This window comes from Desmodus rotundus, chromosome 12, assembly GCF_022682495.2.
Source record: "Desmodus rotundus isolate HL8 chromosome 12, HLdesRot8A.1, whole genome shotgun sequence".
NCBI classification, from domain to species: domain Eukaryota; kingdom Metazoa; phylum Chordata; class Mammalia; order Chiroptera; family Phyllostomidae; genus Desmodus; species Desmodus rotundus.
In genome coordinates this window covers 81134968-81153707 of record NC_071398.1, presented here as the reverse complement: position 1 = coordinate 81153707, position 18740 = coordinate 81134968, and the positions used below count along the sequence as shown (strand labels likewise).

The following is an 18740-nucleotide window of genomic DNA, read 5'->3' as shown; positions in this document are numbered from 1 at the left end:
GTCAAGGTCGGTGTGGAGAGGGACTTTACTGCATTTTGCAGTGATATTAGTACTAATTGTAGTAATAGCTTTGTTCACTCATGCATTAATTCAACAAATGAGAGCTACTGGAAGGTGAGGCAGCTCTTGTGTCACGAGAGACTGTGAGCAAGAGATGTGACCAGCTTGTGGATGTCCCTGAGGAAGAGCAACAAAAAGGCAGTGGGAATTAAGGACGTGAAGGTGGCCAAGAAGAGGATTTACAAAAGAGCTTGAGTGTTTTATCTGTTCATAGGACCTATGTCACCCAAAACCTCATGGCAAAATAGTCATATTTTGTATAATGGACACAAAGTGATCAGTAGAGAGCAGGTAGTCCCTTTAAGACGTCAAAAATGGGAAATCAAGCCAGAAAGCAAGGGGATGCTGAACAAGCATAGGACGTACTTCCCACTCCGTGTTATTGGTAGTCACGTTTCAGTGGATGGAAGGCAGATGTTATGCAGGCTTCATTCACTTTTGAAATAGGGAGTTTTCACACTTGATGTGAGAAACGGTTCTGTCGACTCATCAGTCTCTGAGACTTTTCCGTGTCCTTGCACTGCAGTGAAGACTCACCATCTGGTTATTCTTTTCAGTTTACTCACAACTGTTTGCATGACAAATAAAAGAGAGCCAATGAGCTGGGCGATGGCAGACTGGAAAGAAGGCCTGCCCACCAGAGCTCTTCAGAAAATTCAAGAGCTCGAAGGACAGCTGGACAAGCTGAAGAAAGAAAAGCAGCAAAGGCAGTTTCAACTGGAGACTCTGGAGGCCGTGCTGCAAAAGCAAACCCAGAAGGTAGCCCTCAAACGCTGGGGGTCCCAAAGGTCCACTCATTCTTTGCGTGAATCCTTTCCCCTTGGCCTGTTCAATTTAGGGAAAAATGGTTTTGCTATCCTCATGTGGTAACAAGCTGTCTCCTTTTTGGATTTTTTTAAATATGTTATTTATTGAGATGTACAGAGAGGGGAAGTGAGTAAGAAAGACAGGGAGAGAACCATTGCTTTGAGAAATACACATAGATGGGTCGTCTTTGGTATGCACCATCACCAGCGACTGCAGCCACAACCCAGGCATGTACCCTGACCAGGATTCGAACCTGGGACATTTTGCTCTGCGGGATAATGCCCAACCAACTGAGTCACACCAGTCAGGGTCTTTCTGAGGCAGTTTAACTACCCGGTTTTCTTCATCCTCTGTCCTCCTTTCTGCTTAACTGCTAGTATTGAAGGGGGACAATATAGAACACTTGGTGGCTGTCACTTTTTGAGAGTGGGCTTTTCACTTGATATTCCCAGACCTCATCTCTTCAGCACCAGGAAAGGAAAACTTCAACAGTGCTTCTTTCTCACCTGTTCATCAACCAGCATAGTAGTGATACAGTCACTGCTTGTGAAAGGTCTTTGCTAGTGGGAGGATTTTCCAGTTCCTTACCCTTACTGGCTCCAGCAGCCCAACTTGAAAATGAGCTGCTAAGGGACATTTGCACGGCTTCTATTTATTTGTATTTATATCTTAATTCTCAAAAGCATACTGAAGCCTCTTGTTCTAGGATGGGTACCGGTAGCCTGAGCAAAGACAAACACTACATGACTTTGTAGAACTTTTCTCTCTAGAGACTGTAAGGTGAGGTCCTAGAAGTATCTGCAATGAGCAGGCATTGCTATGTGGGTCATTATAGCCTCCTCTCAGAAAATCGGTTGTCCCTGTGAAGCTCAGTTTTACAAATAATACCTGGTAATTTCTACAAGTAAGAGAACTCTTTCCTTTTGAACAACCCCCACAAGGCTGAGAACGAAAAAACAGAGGCCACAACCCTTAAGAGGGAGAATCAAAGCTTGAAGGGAGTATGTGAAAACCTGGAGAAGGCTAAGCAGGACACTTCTCACGACCTTCAAGTCAAGGAGTCACAAGTGAATTTCCAAGAAGGACAACTGAGTTCAACCAGAAAACAAATAGAGAAATTGGAAGAGGAACTTAAGAGGTAATTTTGTGAATGGTGTTTAAACGGATATGTGGGTGTATATTCATGAGACGCATTTATCTTTTCCTTGAATGATGTAATTATTATACATTGCAGTATTTTTTTCCAGTGGAAAAAATAATGATCTAAGGAACATTGGTTCTGACATGCTCGAGTCCTGTCATTGCGTAACTCAGTGCTGTAGAAATTCGCTGAATGTTTGCTCACTTCATTCATTCATTCTGTCTATGTTGATTAAGTTCCATGAGCCAGCATCGGGATACAATAGTAAAAATACCCAAACTGTCCTCATTCCAGTCGAGGCTGCAGACCAGGAGGGCGTTTCTAGTGGGCCCGTCTGTAGAGCTGTACGACTTGTTTCCTTTGGCACTTGGGACATAAATGCTGGAAGGTGAACAGGAGGGTTGGTTCAGGATTGATGGTTGTTGGCCAGGGTGATGGGACACAAGACACGGAATGATAGAGGATTTGGGAAGAAAGTCATTAAAATCCTGAGTGGTGGCATCTGAGCTGGAAAGGGAGGGAGGGAAGCAAAGTCAGGAAGAGGTCCCTCCTGAGATTTCCATGTGAGAGGGAGCGTAAGCACTCCTTAGCCAATTTGCCAATTTCAGTGTCCTATTTAAGCAATTAAAAAGTGCTTATTACTTCTTTTCCACTTACAAAACCAAAGAGGCATTATCAAAATAAATTTACTGGGGCCTAAAGAGTTTATGAAGAGTGTCATCTTGTACTAGAAGAGGAGTTATGTCCGAATAAGGGGAATGATAGAATCTAAAAGCAAAAAGTACTTTAGGAAATTGTTCCATTGTGGGGTGTGCAAATGTACTCCCATCAATTTGGAAAAGGATGCTTCAAATGACTGTCAACTTACAGGAACAACTGTTAGCATTTATACAACCAAAGTACAATGACCAAAACAGAAACAAACATCAATTCAGTGCTGTTAACTGCAGACTCGATTCAGATTTGAATAGTTTTTCCAGTAATATCTGTTTTTCTGTCTCAGGATCAGACCCAGGATTCCACATTGCATTTAGTTGATGCTTTCTTAGGCTCAGAGATCTTTTTCTTTTTTGTTTCCTATCCATGTAGGAAGGTGGTTATCTATAAGTTGAAAATTAGGAATCAACTTGTATCTCTTGGTGTGTGTTTTTTTTTCTTGTTGTCTTCCCTGCCAAATTCCATGAGAACAGGGATCTCATCTATCTTGTTTATCACTGTATCCTCTGCAGCGGGCCATTGTAGGCCCTCAAATATCTGTTGAATGAAAGAATGAATGATAGTCATTCATTTTGAAAAGCAGGTGTGAGGGAAGTAGGATGCTCACCTCAGTATGCTGAAATATTCATTTCTTTGCAAAACATGTTTTGGCTGCTGGTTTTAGAAATACTGGTATTCATAACTTAGACAGAAACGTTTGTGTTTTTAACATTTTTAGGACAGGACACTGTTGTATACATTCCTATATTTCATTGCAAAGTGCCACTTGATAGCAATGCTTTGGGAGACTTACACTGCCCAGGGTTGTACATGGCACAGAGCAACTGTTAAATGTCAGGATCACTATTATCGTTGTTATCCATTGTCACCATCCTCATGGGGTTAGGATACCTCTGTAGCACATTCAGTTTGAAACATTCTCACTTTCTACTGCGGATATAGATGTTCCTAAAAGTTTATAAGCTAGATACACTTCAGACTGTAACAGCTATTAACAGTGTCGTTTTCTTTGGTATAAGAACTGTTAAAGAGTATAAAAACAAGACCACAAATCTGTCGAGTATAGTTTTGAAATTCTCCCTGATAACCTTCCAGTGCAGGGCACGAGCTTTTTTCTCCATCAATAGCCACCGATTATGTTTCAGGAACATCTCCAACAAGTTCGCTTGGCCCATTTGAAAGGTTGATCAAAAACTGTTGAATTTTGGCAACCTCATGTAGTTAAACCTAGTCAAAAACAGTTTATTTTGGCGCTTTTATGGTAGAAGTGGTTTGTGTGTTTGTCTCTAAGAGAAAGCAAAATCAATTTGTATTTTAAAAAATGCTCACAGTGTGTACTTTAATATTTAAAGTAAATGAAATTTTATATTTTTGATGAAAGACTAGGGAAAGAGTGTGGGGTAAAAGTTGAATTTGGAGATGGAAATGAAACACCAATTTTTCAAGGCCCTTCAAAAATCATCTGTAAGACTTGTGGCCCAGATGGAGGCATAGCGAGATATACTTTGCCTCCTCGCACCACCAAAAGGACAACAACAAATTTGAAAGCAAAAGGACCAGAACTGCCAGAAAGTCAAATTATATGCAAGTCTGATGACCAAGGAGTTAAAGTAGAAACATTCATCCTGACTGGTAGCTGGACCCGCAGGTGCTTTCTTCTCTCTGTCCTGTGAGGACTGAGTCCCTGCCAAAGAGAATGGTGCTCATTAGCCATTCTGATAGGATGTACTTTATATTTCTGTCCTAAGCTAAAGTCAGACATTAGAGACTTGCAAGAATTGAATCTTCTCCTAGGTTGTTTGATTCTGAAAGTTGTTCAGAACTTAAATGGGAGGGATGTTCTGTACATACATACAATATAGAGCTTACTTCCCCCATTTCTTTGTAGCTGTTTTCAGCCATATATCTATGCATTATGTTAACTTGATTTTTATATGTGTTTTAAAACTGTTCCCTGCATGCACACACACATAATAAATAAATAAATTAATTAATTAATTTAAAAAATGTCATAAATTAAGTGGTACATAGATCAAGTCCGTGCTTTGTTATGACTTCATAACATCAGTATTGCCATCCAGTTTTGTGACGTTTTTTAGCCCATGTTCAGGGATTGTAGACTTTTCCTTTGTTTCTGAACTTCGTGGTTCTTTTATATTCTTGTGTCTCTCCTTGGCTTAGAATATAAAATTTAGTTGGAATATATCCCCAACCCCCCAACTCTTTCTTGTCCTCTCTGTGATTATTATAGATGTTTATTGTAGCCCTCAGGATGTTGTGATTAGTGGTTTATTTCTGTTGTCCTGACTAGTCTACGTCCCTTTAGAGACGGGTCACTGAGTTCATGTCTTCACGTGTGTTTGGGTAAAGGAAGTGGTGAGAATTCTGACATGGTGAGTTTTGTAAGCTTATGCCTCTCTGGGAACAGTATGGTGCTGCTCTCCTTTCTCTTTTGCTTTGATTTGGCATCCTCTCGTGTCCTTTTCTAACAGCTATAAATCTGAACGTGAAAGAAGCCAGAAAGCTGCAAGGTCTGCAGATGTCTCTGGGAATGCATGTGACACACCACAAAAAATGTTTACAGCTCCAATAACACCGAGTCAGTATTATGGCGGTAAGAAGTTTTCCCCTTCATATACATAGTTCTTCTAGTGAGATGTCATTTCTGCCAAGGAAATGAGTTAAATCAGCTTTGAGTTTAATTTTTAACTGGGCACAAAAAAATGCAACTACTTGCTGTGACATGTACAATGGTCCATCAGTTGAGTTCTATTGAGCCATCAGCTGAGTAAGACTATAGTTGTCACTGCATTTTTCTTTACTAATATTTAGAAATTCCACCAAGTCGGTAGGACCAGTTATAGAGAACCTCTGAAAATTTATCTCATGTCTTTGCAAAACATGAGACTTTCTTGTAGCAATACCAGAAAACCATTTTCAGGGACCTTAATGACTTCAGCGTCTTTACTCTTGCCAGCCTTTTCTGAATTCCTGCAGAATCACTTTCCAATAAGCAGACTTACTGGCCAGCCTACACTTTTCACTCTATCCTTCTGTGGTGTGTTTCAAAAAATAATTCAATGTCTGGACATTCAAAACACCTGTGTTTCCATGGATTTTGGTATTTGAGGAATCTGACCAATATCTGTTGTGCTAACTGAAATGTTCTTTCTGCTGTACTAAGATACTCATTTCTGAACTACCTATTGTAATGATTGATCTGTGAGTTCACAAAGTCAATGATCAAAGTAAATCTGTATCTCCTTGTCTGTGTTTAGGTTCCCAATATGAAGATCTGACAGAAAAGTACAATGAAGAAGTGGAAGAACGGAAAAGATCAGAGGCAGAGGTGAGAGCCTTGCAGGCAAGAGTGAGTGAATTACGGGCCTTACAGCCGTGTGCGCTTGAGACAGTGCTTTCGTACGGGCTCCAACGGCGGTAGAGGAAAATCTGCTTGACTTGGAGCTGGTGCATCTTTCTCACAGTGAAAAAATAAAGTCCCTGTCCCTTGGTTATCATGTTTCCTTCCTCCCTTCCTTCCTCCCTTCCTTCCTTCCCTCCTTCCTTCCTTCCCCCTCTCATTCTTTCCCTGCTTCCTGTCCTCCCTCATTCTCTCCATCCGTTGCTCTCCAATATACACCCTGAGCAGGATAAAACCCCAGCCCAGGTATGTGCCCTGACCGGGAATTGTACCTGTAACCTTTTGGTAAATGGGACAACGCTCTAATCAACTGAGCCGCCCGGCCAGGGCTGGTTATGATATTTCTTAATTTAAGAAAGAGGCAATGAGTGAATAAAATTGAGTGGGGAGATTCCTGTATCCTTAAATATTCAATGTTCCCTGAATTCCTTGGAATCTGTAGCTCTATCTTTATTTCCCTATTAAGATCTAATGATAATTAACCTGTTTGGAGAAGGTTGGACCAGACCCATTCTTGATACTGGCTCTGTCACTGGGAGGAAATGGCTCCGTATGCAGTTTTTCTGATGGAGTGTGGTGATTGCTGCCAGGGACTTGGGTTTTGAGGATCCTTACTGATGAAACGCTGATTTCAGGGGAGAATGTTTTCAATCATCTCCCCACCTCCTTTAAACAAGTTGCTGACGAGAGTTTTAAACTGCATTTGGATGTGCGCAAATGAGCAGAGAGAGGTGGATGAAGATATTTGCTTAATGTCAACAAAATAAACAAAACGCATGTTTTAGAAACCCATCCTTCTTGCTTAGGGACTGACTCTGAAAATTCCTGGGATCTATAGAATTTTCCTTTACATTTCTGCTTCCATGATATTATCATTTTTTTTAATCCATTTGGGTTTTAATAGTGTATTTCTGCTAAACAAGAACTAGATAAGATGGTACAATTTCGTAAAGAGTCGAAGACAGAATTTACAAATAGATACCTTACATATTGGAGTTTAAAAATCTGTATTAGAGACTGAACAATTTTAATTCTTTTTGTGCCTTGAACCCTCACTTTTCAGTCACCAGGACTTTCATGGATGACAAAGGCATTGCTTATCAAGATGAATAAAAATTAAACTATAATTTTCTACTTTGACCTAGAAATATCTTGTGCTTTGTTATCCAATTGAGTCATTTGTACCAATTCAACCCTGACTTTGGTTCCCAGAGTTTTTAGTAGGTCAACGTGAGGCCATACACATTAAACCTCTCGCTGTGGCAGGAAAAGCACTTAGGTAAAGAACGAAATGTAGCATCTCCAGCTATGTCTTGTCAGAATGCAGGTGGAAAAAAAAAAGGAACTCAAGGCATTAGAAAATCCACAAATGTCTTTATATTATATAACATACCTTATAGGATATTGGAGGGGGAGGCATGGTATCATGGAAAGTGAGATTCTTGAAAGACTTCCATAAGTTAATATCAAAATTTTTTAAAGATTTCATTCACTTACCTTTAGAGAGAGGATGGGGGGGAAGAAGAGAGGGAGAGAAACCTGCTTGTGTGAGACATAGGGTGATCGGTTTCCTCTCACATGCCTGCACCCCAGGCATGTGCCCTGACTGGGAATTGGACCAGTGACCTTTCGATTCCCAGGCTGGAAGTCAAACCACTGAGCCACACCAGCCAGGGCTGATATTGAATTCGGATTCCCTTTTCAAAGCTACTGAGGCTGTGGGTTTGGTGGTGACAAAGGGCAGGCAAAGGAAAAGCAAATTTCATGATTCCAATTGGCACTCGCATGTTTAATGGAGTACTTGAGGGATGTAGAATGAATACAAAAACTGAGCCCACATGGAACAGATTGGGCCTCAGCAGTACTGGCTTAACCCTTCAGTACTGAGGACTGACCATAAGAAAATCTCCCTGGCCCTTGGGACTTAACAGTTCCCTTGACTTGAAAGTTCTTTCCTGATAGCCAGTGGGAGTGCTCACCTGGTGACAAGGCTGTATGTTCTACTTGAAGAGAGTCTTGAATAGTATGATTTCCAAAGGGTGCTAAAGAGTTTCTGTCTTTCCAGAACGCCAGCCAGGTTATTCCACAAAATAACAAGAAACACCTGGACACCGCCAGACACCAGGCCTCATGCTCTGTGTTCCCACGGGAACAAGAAAAGACCCCAAGTCCTCTTCCTTCTGATGCTCTACTGACTCACTTTAGGAGAGATTTCTCTGCATCGCACTTTTCCCAGAAACTGGACGTGACTCCGAGTAGCAGATCAACTTTGCAAGTAGTGCAAAGAGGTGCTGATTGCAGCTTCTGTGATGATTCCAGCAGTTCTCAACTCTTGGATCAACGAAAAGCCCAGAGTCAAGGTAACGTTTTGAGCTAAATTGGGTTTACATTTTCCTGAGATAATTTGAGAAGCCATTCCAGGCATTGCGAGTCCTGGAAAGTGCTTAAGGGTTTTGTTAGCCACAGCTGCGCTCAGCATCCTAGGCTGGTGCTGTGGCTACACTGTCTTTTTGAGAATGAGGAGAGATATCATCATTTTGGAGGGTACCTTTACTTGTACTGATTAGCTGGGACCTTGAAGCTTTCAAAAGTAGGATGAATGCCTTTGACTTGTCCTCCCAGAAGCAGGATGAGTAGGTTGGTTACACTTGACACTCCTCATGCTTCTCCTCTGGCTCCTTGTGTGTCCCATGAAAGAAGCCTGTGTCCTGGCCACTTTTGGCCAGAGGTGTGGCATGTGTGTGCAGAACATCTGTGCTCTGTGCAGCCTGCTTGTCCATATGGGAGCAAAGTTGTGACCTTGACCAGTGTCCCAGGCTGCAGCTGACAGCCAAGGGTACCAGGTGTTGGTTTGCCATCCAGTCTGCAGATTAGGATCATTTCCAGTGCGATGATACATCCAAAATGACCATCGGTGTGCACTGGTGAGAACTGTCACACTGCTGGTGCAATTGTTACCAACATTATGGGGGGGGCAACATTGAGAAAAACTGTTGTGAACATTAGCAGTAGAGGAGGTTCACACTGTCTGCATCTTTACTGGAGATAAAGCTCCTGGAGGATGTGGGAGGGTGAAGTTTTCCCTGCTCATCACTTATTTCTTTGATGTCCCCAGAAAGCAAGTATCAGTCTGCCAGTATGTGACCAAGTGCTGATTGAAATTGTGGTGTTATACGAGATGCACTCTTTGCAGCCTTGATTCGATAATATTCACAATTGTAGAAAAGCATTTTCTTCCCCAAGTTTTTCTGTGATGACAAGAAAATTTGTTTCTCCTGCTTTCTACAGGACATTTGAGTAAAAAAAGCAGTGGAAACTGAACATTGAAATTAAATCCAATGAGAGCAGCTTCTGTGTTTAATGTGTATTGACTTCTATTTGTCTGATCAAAGATTTCAGAGCAGAGTAACATAAATAACACATTCATAACGTATTTGTCGATTGGATGGGAAAAGCACATGTTAACCAGAGTGCGGGTTTCCTTTGTGATTTAAGAGCTAAGGAGCCAGGCTGCGGAGCTGGAGTTACGACTGCCAGGACACGAAAAAGAAATGAGAGTCCAAATGAATCAGTGGCCAGAACTCCAGCTCCAACAGGAGAAACCCAAAATGGAACCAAATGAAAAGGAGAAAGTTTGGGATAAAAGTAGGGCCGAACTGGCAGCACAGCATGACCAGGAATCAACCAAGGTACTTGACTTTTCATGAGTTTTAGAAAAATCTCCACTTTTGTCCGTGCAGTTTCTGGGAAAGCATACCTGACGCTCACATTTATGAGGTAAATGATGTACTGAACCTTATCCATATGTTCCAGGCAGTACTGGTGCCGTAGAAGCAGTAAGTTCTTTTAGAGTTGGGCAGATCAGAGGTCAGTCCTAGACTGCACGTTTCCCAGCCAAGGGCCTTGAGCAGATCCTTCACCTGTGACATGTCAGAGGGTGAGATTAAAGGTCATGGATATGCAGCACCCGGCACATCTTCTGGCCCATAGAAGAGACTTCAAGTCATGGAGTTTTAATAGACGTTTAGGAATTATGATAGAATGCAATTGATCATCTCTTGAGATGCAGTCTCCATTTAATCATAGAGCTCCAATGTAGGCCTATTATTGAGAGTTTAATTTAGGAGGGTTTGGGTGGGGATGGTTGCTGCTTCAGCCCCGAACTATCTCTCTACTCTTCTGTTTTTCCTATTCATTTGTTCATGGACTCATTTGACAAACACGAGTAGACTGCCGACTGTGTCAGGCCCTCTTCTAGACCTAGGGATGGGGCAGTGAGGGATCAGACAGCAGTCGTTGCCCTTGTGGAACTTCATCCTACTGAGGGTAGAACATTGATGTGGAGGTCACAGACAGCATGGTGCATTGAGGACAAGGGCAGGGAAAAATGAATTATCTTCTCGGACCACCCGTCCTTATTTGATGTCTCCTGGACCTAATCTCTCTCTGAGCCCAGGCCCCTTCTGCTCGGCACACTCTCCTCCTGCAACGCCGTTGCCCTGCTTCTCTTCCTGTGAGTCCTTCCCTCTGCTCTTGATGCAGTGGGATCTTTGCTGCAGGCCTCCCCGTGTTTGTGTTCCAGCCCCGGGGTTCCCACACTGGGCTCATTGTCAGAATCACAGAGAACTGTGCAAATCTAATCCTGTTAGGCTTCAGGAATTGACTTCAAACAAACTCTAGAAATGTCTAAGACAGAAGGTACAAATCAATGTGGTATCTACACTTACCTCATGTCCAATTTATTTCTTATGGGCAGATTTTCTCTGTCTTGTAAAAGAAATCATCTTTTAAATTTTAAGATAATTGAAGATTCATACTTAGTTTTATGGAATAATGCCTTGTCTCTACTGCTTTTTAAATATTGGCATGAGCTTTGCATCCTTGGAATAAGCCCTGCTTGCCATGGTGTACAATCTTTAGATACAGTTCTGAATTTTATTTGCTAAGAATTTGTTCAGGATTTTTGTGTCTATATTGATGAGCGATATCGGTCAGCTATTTTCTCTTTTATTTTTTGTCTTTGGTATTTGTATCAGAAATCATTACAATAACATTAACTCTATAACATGAACTGGGAAGGTTTTCTTCCTCTTCTCCCTTTTGATGAGTTTGTGTAGAATTTGTGTTATTTCTCTCCCTTTTGATGAGTTTGTGTAGAATTTGCGTTATTTCTTTATAAATTTTGTAGAGGCCTCGAGATCTCTCTTTTGTGAGTTTTAAAATTACAAATTCAACTTTAAAATAATGACATTGCTATTAAAGTGACTTATTTCTTATTGAATGAGTTGGGATAGTTTCTGTTCCTAGAGGGAACTCATTCATTTCACCTAAAGTGTCAAATTCCCATATGTGCAGTCAATCAGTCTCCTCTCCGTTCAGAGCTTTCCGATGCCTGTTTTGATACAATGTCCAGATTTCTAGTTGTTCTTGATGGGAGGAATAGGGAAATGTACATCTATTTGTCTTTCTGAATGTGGTAGTCTGGGTTCATTTTGAGACGTTCTCCTAGTGCAGTGCTTTGCACAGAGAGATTCTTGAGAAGGTCCGATGAGATGGAGGAGGGTGCAGTGGAGTCTCAAAGGGACCCTGGCCAGCCTTGATCAGTATATGTATTGTTGTGTACAGTGTGAGTTGGTTTTTCTAGTTAGATAGACTTGGATTTGAGTTCTGACTCGGCCACATCCCAGTTGTATTGTTTTTGGACTGATTCGCTTCTGAGCCTCAGTTGCCTAATCGATAAAATGCTGTTAATAAAGCCTGTGTCATAGGATTGCTGTAGACATTGGAGTAATTTCCATGAAGGCCAAACACAGGGCTTGGAACTGGGGAACTGATATTGATGTTAGTAGTTATTGTGACACTGAACTCCTTGTCTGTTAAGCTCATTTTCAGTTGCATTCCCACCAGCTCAGTCCTTCCTCTGGCTAAGAACCATACTTACCCTCTCACATGTTGTGTTGTTGGTTGGATGTGACAGGAACACTCTCGGTCCAGTTCTAGCTCACATACCTGCTGAAGTCTCTTCCTGCTGTGTCAGGAATCTTAATATACGAGCAGGACAGTGCTGAGTGCTGAGAACACAGCTCTGCTCTCTTCCGCTTCACCGACCCTGCAGGGTCTTCAGACTTGGTCATTCATGGATTTCATTTGTCCCTGAGCTACAATCCATCTAACTGAACATTGGGTCTACCTGTCCCTGTCTTGCCTGCAAGGACAGTATGGCCTTGCCAAATATGGTGCTGAAGTCAAGTTATGCACTGTTCACGCTCTTCCCTGAGCTACCCCCAGAATCACCTGTTAAGGGAAATGGAGCTCACTGAACCGAAGCCAATGCCGTGTTCCTCAGTGGACATCTGCTGTGTCCAGTACGCTTCTTTCCAAGCATTTACGAGCCACGCGGGACACAAAGCTGTTGGACTCACATAGAAACAAAGTCGTAGGGCTTGCAGCCAGCCTGGGGTTCAGCACCCGCAGTGCACAGGTGACAACCTCAGGCCCAGATGCTGAGTGCCAGGGTCCTGTGCTGCCTGTGGTCAGGGACTCGAGCCCTGGACACTCTTTCAGAATGTTATGGCACATCATGACTCCTCATGGTGACCTCCTCTGTCGTGATTGTGCATCATCAATATCAGGATGTCATTTTTAAAATTGTAAATCAAGTGAAAATAAAACCTCCTGAAAGGTCATGTTTAACCCTCTGTTGCTAGGAAGAAAAAATTGTTGATTCAGTGATCCTTTCATGGAATGAGTTGCACTCGGAAGAGGGGCCAGAAGAGCGGGCCAAGGGCTCCTTCATCTAGTACAGCTTGTGTCGGTTTTTTCCCCTGAGTTTTGCTGACATCCCAAATTCTGGTCCAGGAGGGCAGTGATTTTCATGTGAATTGTTTACTGCTGTATCCCCAGTACCTTGCACGTTGTTGGACATCTAGCAGCCATACAATCAATGTTTACTGAATTCGTACCTATTATTAAGAATGTCTTGTAATGTTTTTCCTTTGAAAAGTATTACATTTTTCCTACTGAAAAGTTGAAGAAAATGAAGGATAATGACCAAGGTGTCTTAAAGTCCCAGGCAGTGGACATTAATTTGAACCACTGGGTCAATATTTTCTGGTTTGAAATTGACATTTTTAAATTTCTGATATTAGTAAAACCACATAGTCACTGACGACCAGCTTTGCTCTTTGAATCTTTGCTTAATTAATGATTGGTGTTTGACTGGCATTCTCGCAAGGTATTCCATAGAGTTTTCTTCTCCAATGAGTTTTCTGTGAAATTCCTAATATTTGTAATAGTTCTCACTGAGACTATGAGGAGTCTCAGGAGAATACATCAGTAGAGGCATTTGCCCAATTGGGGCGCTTTTCCTTCTGGGCCAGGCAGTTCTCTCCCACCCACAGGACCCGCTCTGACTCCTCCCTGGGTTTTCAGGGTTGTTTTGTGGGTGCAGTTTCAGGATGTGGGCACCACGGGGAAGAGAGAGGAATGGGTTTCAGCCTGTGAAGATTTCAGATCGTTTGGTTCCAATTGGTTTGAGAAGAGCATCCACAGTTTTGATGTAGTTCATGCTTAAAGGATGATTTTAAGGAGGCTTGGCTCTGTGAAAAGGCAAAAGAAGGTTCTTGGTGCCGCTCATGGCAGCTTGGTTAAAAACCCTGTGTGGTATTCTCTGGAGGACTGTGCACCTCCAGAAATTTAAAACAGGAAAGTGGGGGCACTGTGGAAAGAAGCCTTTCACTAATTACAGTTTGTCACAGAATGTATTATCCTCGACCCAGACTACCCCTTGAGAGTAACGGGGTACTACCCCTCTGATTATTTGACGGCCTGTAACGGCCACGACCATCACTGCATTTTAATGTGACCCAGGCGGCAAAATTTCGAGGAACCTGTCTTCAGACACACCGACTTCCTTTTTATAGTGCACATTAGGAAGTATTTCAGTGGTCTAAGCCTTTACATTCTTGCTCCCATTTCCCAAACATGAATGTTCTGTGTACTAAAATAATTACCGTGGTTTTCCTATATGGCTAATATTTTAAAGCCAGTTTTTTTTTGAAAGAAAATGTCAGAACACAATGGTAAATTGAACCAGAACTTGGGACTGGTTTTTCTAATGTCGAAGACAGGACTTCTTTCCTTGACACTTTGTTTTGTACTGTGCCTTTTTATTTGCTGTTAGTACGCTGCATTGGAACACAAACTGAACAAACTGACTGAAGCTTTGAGCTGGTATCGACAGAATGCAGAAAGTTCCAGATGTTCTCTGGAACGGAAACTCAAGGAAAAAGGAAAACAGTTTCAAGAGGTAAGGTGCAGAGGTCCATGCGGCGTTTGGCTGCGGTGTCCCAGTGTCCTCACGGGAGAGGAGGAGCCGCCGCAGGTCATCACTTGGTGAGTTCTGCACGGGAAATGCTGTGTGAGCACAAGGTCCCTGTGTTTCCCTTCACACTCGGAGTCTTTCAGGTTTGCATTGCAGAAGGAACTAGAGTCAGAAGGTTCCTGTTCATCCATGTTTTCTGATTTGTTTGAGATTGTTGTTCACAGTGGAAAGAGGTCCCATTTCTTCCTTTGAACCATTTTGGTTGTGAAGGAAATTGCATGACATTCTCTGTTTGCTTTGAAAGCCTGAGGGTTGGCAAATACATTAGAACCATAGTTGATGAAGCAAGTGGGGAAAGACGATGGCAGACGGGTTATGGCTGAGGATGGTCCCCAGGAGGGACAGCTGCTGGCGCCAGGTGAGTTGGCCTGACAGTGTGTCTGGTGGGTGAGGGTCTGTGGACTTCCAATGAGAGTGAGTGCAGACTGGAGCTTGTCTGGGGCCGACACAGCCTCACATAGGCACTGAACTGTCCATTGCTCTATGGTGTTTCTCACAGAACGACTTCCACACAGTGGGCAACATGCAGAGACTTACCCAGAAGGAAGTCATTCTGCCTCCTGGAGGAACTATCACCAACTGTGCACTTCCATCCGTTTGAATTTAATTAATGTTCTGCTTTCATTCTGGCTGACATTTAGTATTCTATTAGTTTCCGGTGCATAGCCTAGCAGTTAGAGACTTACATCACTTACAGACTGATCCCCTGGGAAAACAAGTATTGAAACATGGCAGCTATTATTTCTGGAACAAATGAGATACCATGCATTCTGCGACTTCCCGGGTGAAATGGGGGCTTAAGACCATGGGTTTTAAGTCTACAATGGTGGTTTTCAACCAGGGGTGACTTTGTTTGAACTTAATGTGAGGGCATGCTCATGGATTTATTGAGAGGGCGGTTGAGGGAGAGAGAGGGAGAGAGAGGAGAGAAACATTGATGTGACAGAGAAGCACAGATCGGATGCTTCTTGCATTTGCCCTGATTGGACACCAAACTGATCACCCAGCCTCATGTCCCACCCAGAAATTGCACCTGTGAACCTTTGCTTCACAGGACGATGTTCCAACAAACTGAGTCCCTCTGGCCAGAGCGAAAGGGGTGAAGTTTTTCTTCCCAGGGGAGATTTAGCAATATCTGGGGACATTTTTTTATTATCACAACTGGGACAGGGGCTTGGGGGGCTACCAGCATTTACTGGTTAGGGGCCAGGATGCTGGTGAACATCCTATAATACAGGACAGTCCTTTACAGAAAAGCACTGTCCCCAGCCCAAAATATGATGAGTGCCAAGCAGCTAGTACCAGGTGTAGCGCTAGGGTGATACAAAACTAAAAAACCAAAACTCAGTAACAACCCAAAACTCACAAGCACACTTACACATCAAAGGAAAAGTGACTGCAAATGTTACTCTGGTGTCCTTATGCGATTATCCAAGTTCATTGGTGACACATACTTTGCATCATTGTCAGTCTGAAGTGGTGTATGGAATTTGTTTTTACAGTCCAGTTTTGAGTGCGTTTGATTTCTCAGCTAAACTGTGACAGTTGCAGCTCAGCTGTACTCTCTTTTGCCCCTGGATACTTCAAACAGAGGTGACTGATTTCAGAATGGTGGTGTGGTCAACAGGTGGACTCCTTTCCCGGCCCTTGGAGACCAGGATTGGATGACCGGGACCTGTACTCAGGCTGATGATGTTTTTTACCCTTTGGATGGTCAGCTAGGTTCCCTGTTGTCTCTTGCACTGTCCCTGCATATCCTATGGGACAACCGTGTCACCCTGGAGCCTGCATGTGGACCATCCTGAGTGCTAAGAGAATGTATTTTGCATTTCAGGAGCTCTCCAGTCAACAGCGTGCTTTCCAAATCTTGTACAGAGAGAGCTCGCAGGCGAAAGGCAGACTCACTCAGGAGCTACAGCAGACCAAGAATGCTCGCAACATCCTGCAGGCAGAGCTGGATAAAGTAGGCGCTCCTCACTTCATCCCCTCTCCTTGTCCTTGGACACGTTAGTTCTGTCCTGCAGCAGACCTGGGATGCTTTGGAGGGAGTAATGCTCCAGCCTCACACTCCTTACTTTCAAGCAGGAGAACAGATGGAACCTGTCTGGGTCTGGCTTCTCCTTCTTGGAGAAGAGGACAGTGATGGAGTCAGAGAGTGAGGAGTGAGGTTCTCACATGTCAGGGTCTGTGGAGCTCTGTGACATTCTGGTTCTTGGTCAGATCACTGGGTGGGACATCAATGGGTGGGATCTCTCCCAAGTCATGTGTGCCCTGCAAGTGTCAAAGCACTGAAAATTATGTCACCTTATTGTTTAGCACTCACTTCAAAAATGATGTCGTCCAGCTGTGTGACTTTAGGTTTTCTCTCTGTGGTGATGGCTCCCGTGCTCATATCTCCGGCCAGGTCATTGGTCCTGAACTTGGGACTCACCAGTGTGTGTCTGACATTTCCACACGGCATTTCTAACAGGCATCTCACACTTCCCATGTTCGTACTGGAACTCCAGGTGTCTATTCAGACCTGGTCTTCCCTTTGTCTTTGTCATCCCAGGAAATGTCAACTGTGCTCTTCCCATGGCTCCGGCCAAGTTCCCTGCTGAGAACACACCTGGCTTTACCTTTGTCTGTCTTTTCTATGAAATGTGACTACTTTCAGCACCTCTATGGCTGTGTCAGGTCCCAGACCGTTTGTCTCCTGCCTGGGTTACTGTTCTTGCCTCCTACTTGTCTCCCTGCTTTGCACTTCTTCCTCAGTCTCTTTACAACCAGTGGTCAGATGGATCTTAACGGGGCCAATCACATCATGTCACTCTGCTGAGAAGCCTGCGATCGCGCCTGGACTCTGTCAGAGCAAGAGTCTCAAGCCCCCTAGAGGGCCTCAGTCTTTTCTTTAGTGACTTTTGTGTTATAGAAGGAGACGTGATGATTTACAAAGTAAACAACAGAAAACTAAACTTGGCCTTGTTTTTCTCTCTGTAGGTCACATCAGGAAAGCACCAGCTGGAAAGAGAATTGGAAGAGTTGAAGCAACATTTGGGCCAAACCAAACAGGCCTTACGGGCGAGTCAGACCACGGAAAATGAGCTGAGGAGGAGCAGTGAGGTGAGTGAGGAGCAGAGAGGAGTCTTTATCAGCTCCTGTTCAGGATGCAGTGACGGAGAATCTCTACACCGTTTTTTAGTAGGTTGTCACGACCACATCATTTTCTATTTTATTTGCCACAATTGCTCATGAATTTGCCACTTGGAATATAACCTATGACATAGAACATGGTGCTTTTTTTTCATCACTTTTTATTCTGATTTAATTACTCTTTACAGGAATCACAGGACAATATGACATGTATTTAAGAAGATATAGTAGTCTTCTGATAAAACATTGTTTTAGACCACCTGCGAGGTGGGACAATGTGAGAAAGCAAGGTGTTTTCTAAATGGAAAGAAACAAAATTGGTGATGGGAAGGGGGATATAATTTAATCCCCATGCCAACGATGGGCTTTTGAGTCACGAAATATTAAAATCCTGGTGTAAAGTCAGTGAGTTAAATGGGCCAAATCAATTTCAGATGAAGACGATTTAGCTTCAAATTCTCATGAAAACATCAAGTAATTGTAAGTTATGTGACTCTGACCTCACAAGTCAACGTTAGCCTGTGGGTTGAGCATGGTTGCAGTGTCTTTGTAGATTCGTTGTAGGGCTACACTGACGTTGCTCCTACTGAGAGGATTCTATTGATAACTTTAATTTGGCTTCTCTCTGAGTATTTAGTGGCCTAGAGTTAAGTAGAAAGGGCTTAATTAAGAGCCACTTAGGGACACTCAAGAGAGGGAAACCAACCGGGCAGAGCCATGAAAGAGCGCTGTAATATCCAGAAGCCCAGCAGAAGAGTAGAGGATTCTCGTCCATCTTATGTCACAGGAAGGCCCTGGCCGGGCGGTTCAGCAGGTTGGAGCATGGTCAACACACCAAAAGTTTGCGGGTTCGATCCCCAGTTGGGTTGCAAAGTAAGAATGCTAAGTCAGCCCAGGCAGCTAAACTCTCCTCACTGTCTCTCACGTTGAACTCATTCCGCTGGTCTTAGCACTGAGCTTGTAAATCTGGCTGCTCTGAGGGTTTGGGAAGAAATGCAAATACTGCCTCGCTGCCCTTGTTGGAGTACATTCAGGTGTTTTTCCTCTCACCTCTGTGATCTCATTTCATGCCCATTATC

General features: G+C 43.2%; 1 protein-coding gene across 1 annotated transcript in view; it reads left to right on the top strand.

Annotated features, from left to right (window-relative positions):
• Positions 1–657: 657 nt before the first annotated feature.
• Positions 658–18740, top strand: part of LOC128779766 (centromere protein F-like) — a 38766-nt gene continuing 20683 nt past the window's right edge. The window contains 9 exon segments of the mRNA XM_053915902.1: positions 658–819; positions 1809–2005; positions 5218–5339; positions 6004–6095; positions 8212–8506; positions 9642–9835; positions 14329–14454; positions 16364–16492; positions 17509–17631. Coding sequence (XP_053771877.1) covers positions 658–819; positions 1809–2005; positions 5218–5339; positions 6004–6095; positions 8212–8506; positions 9642–9835; positions 14329–14454; positions 16364–16492; positions 17509–17631 — 1440 coding nt within the window.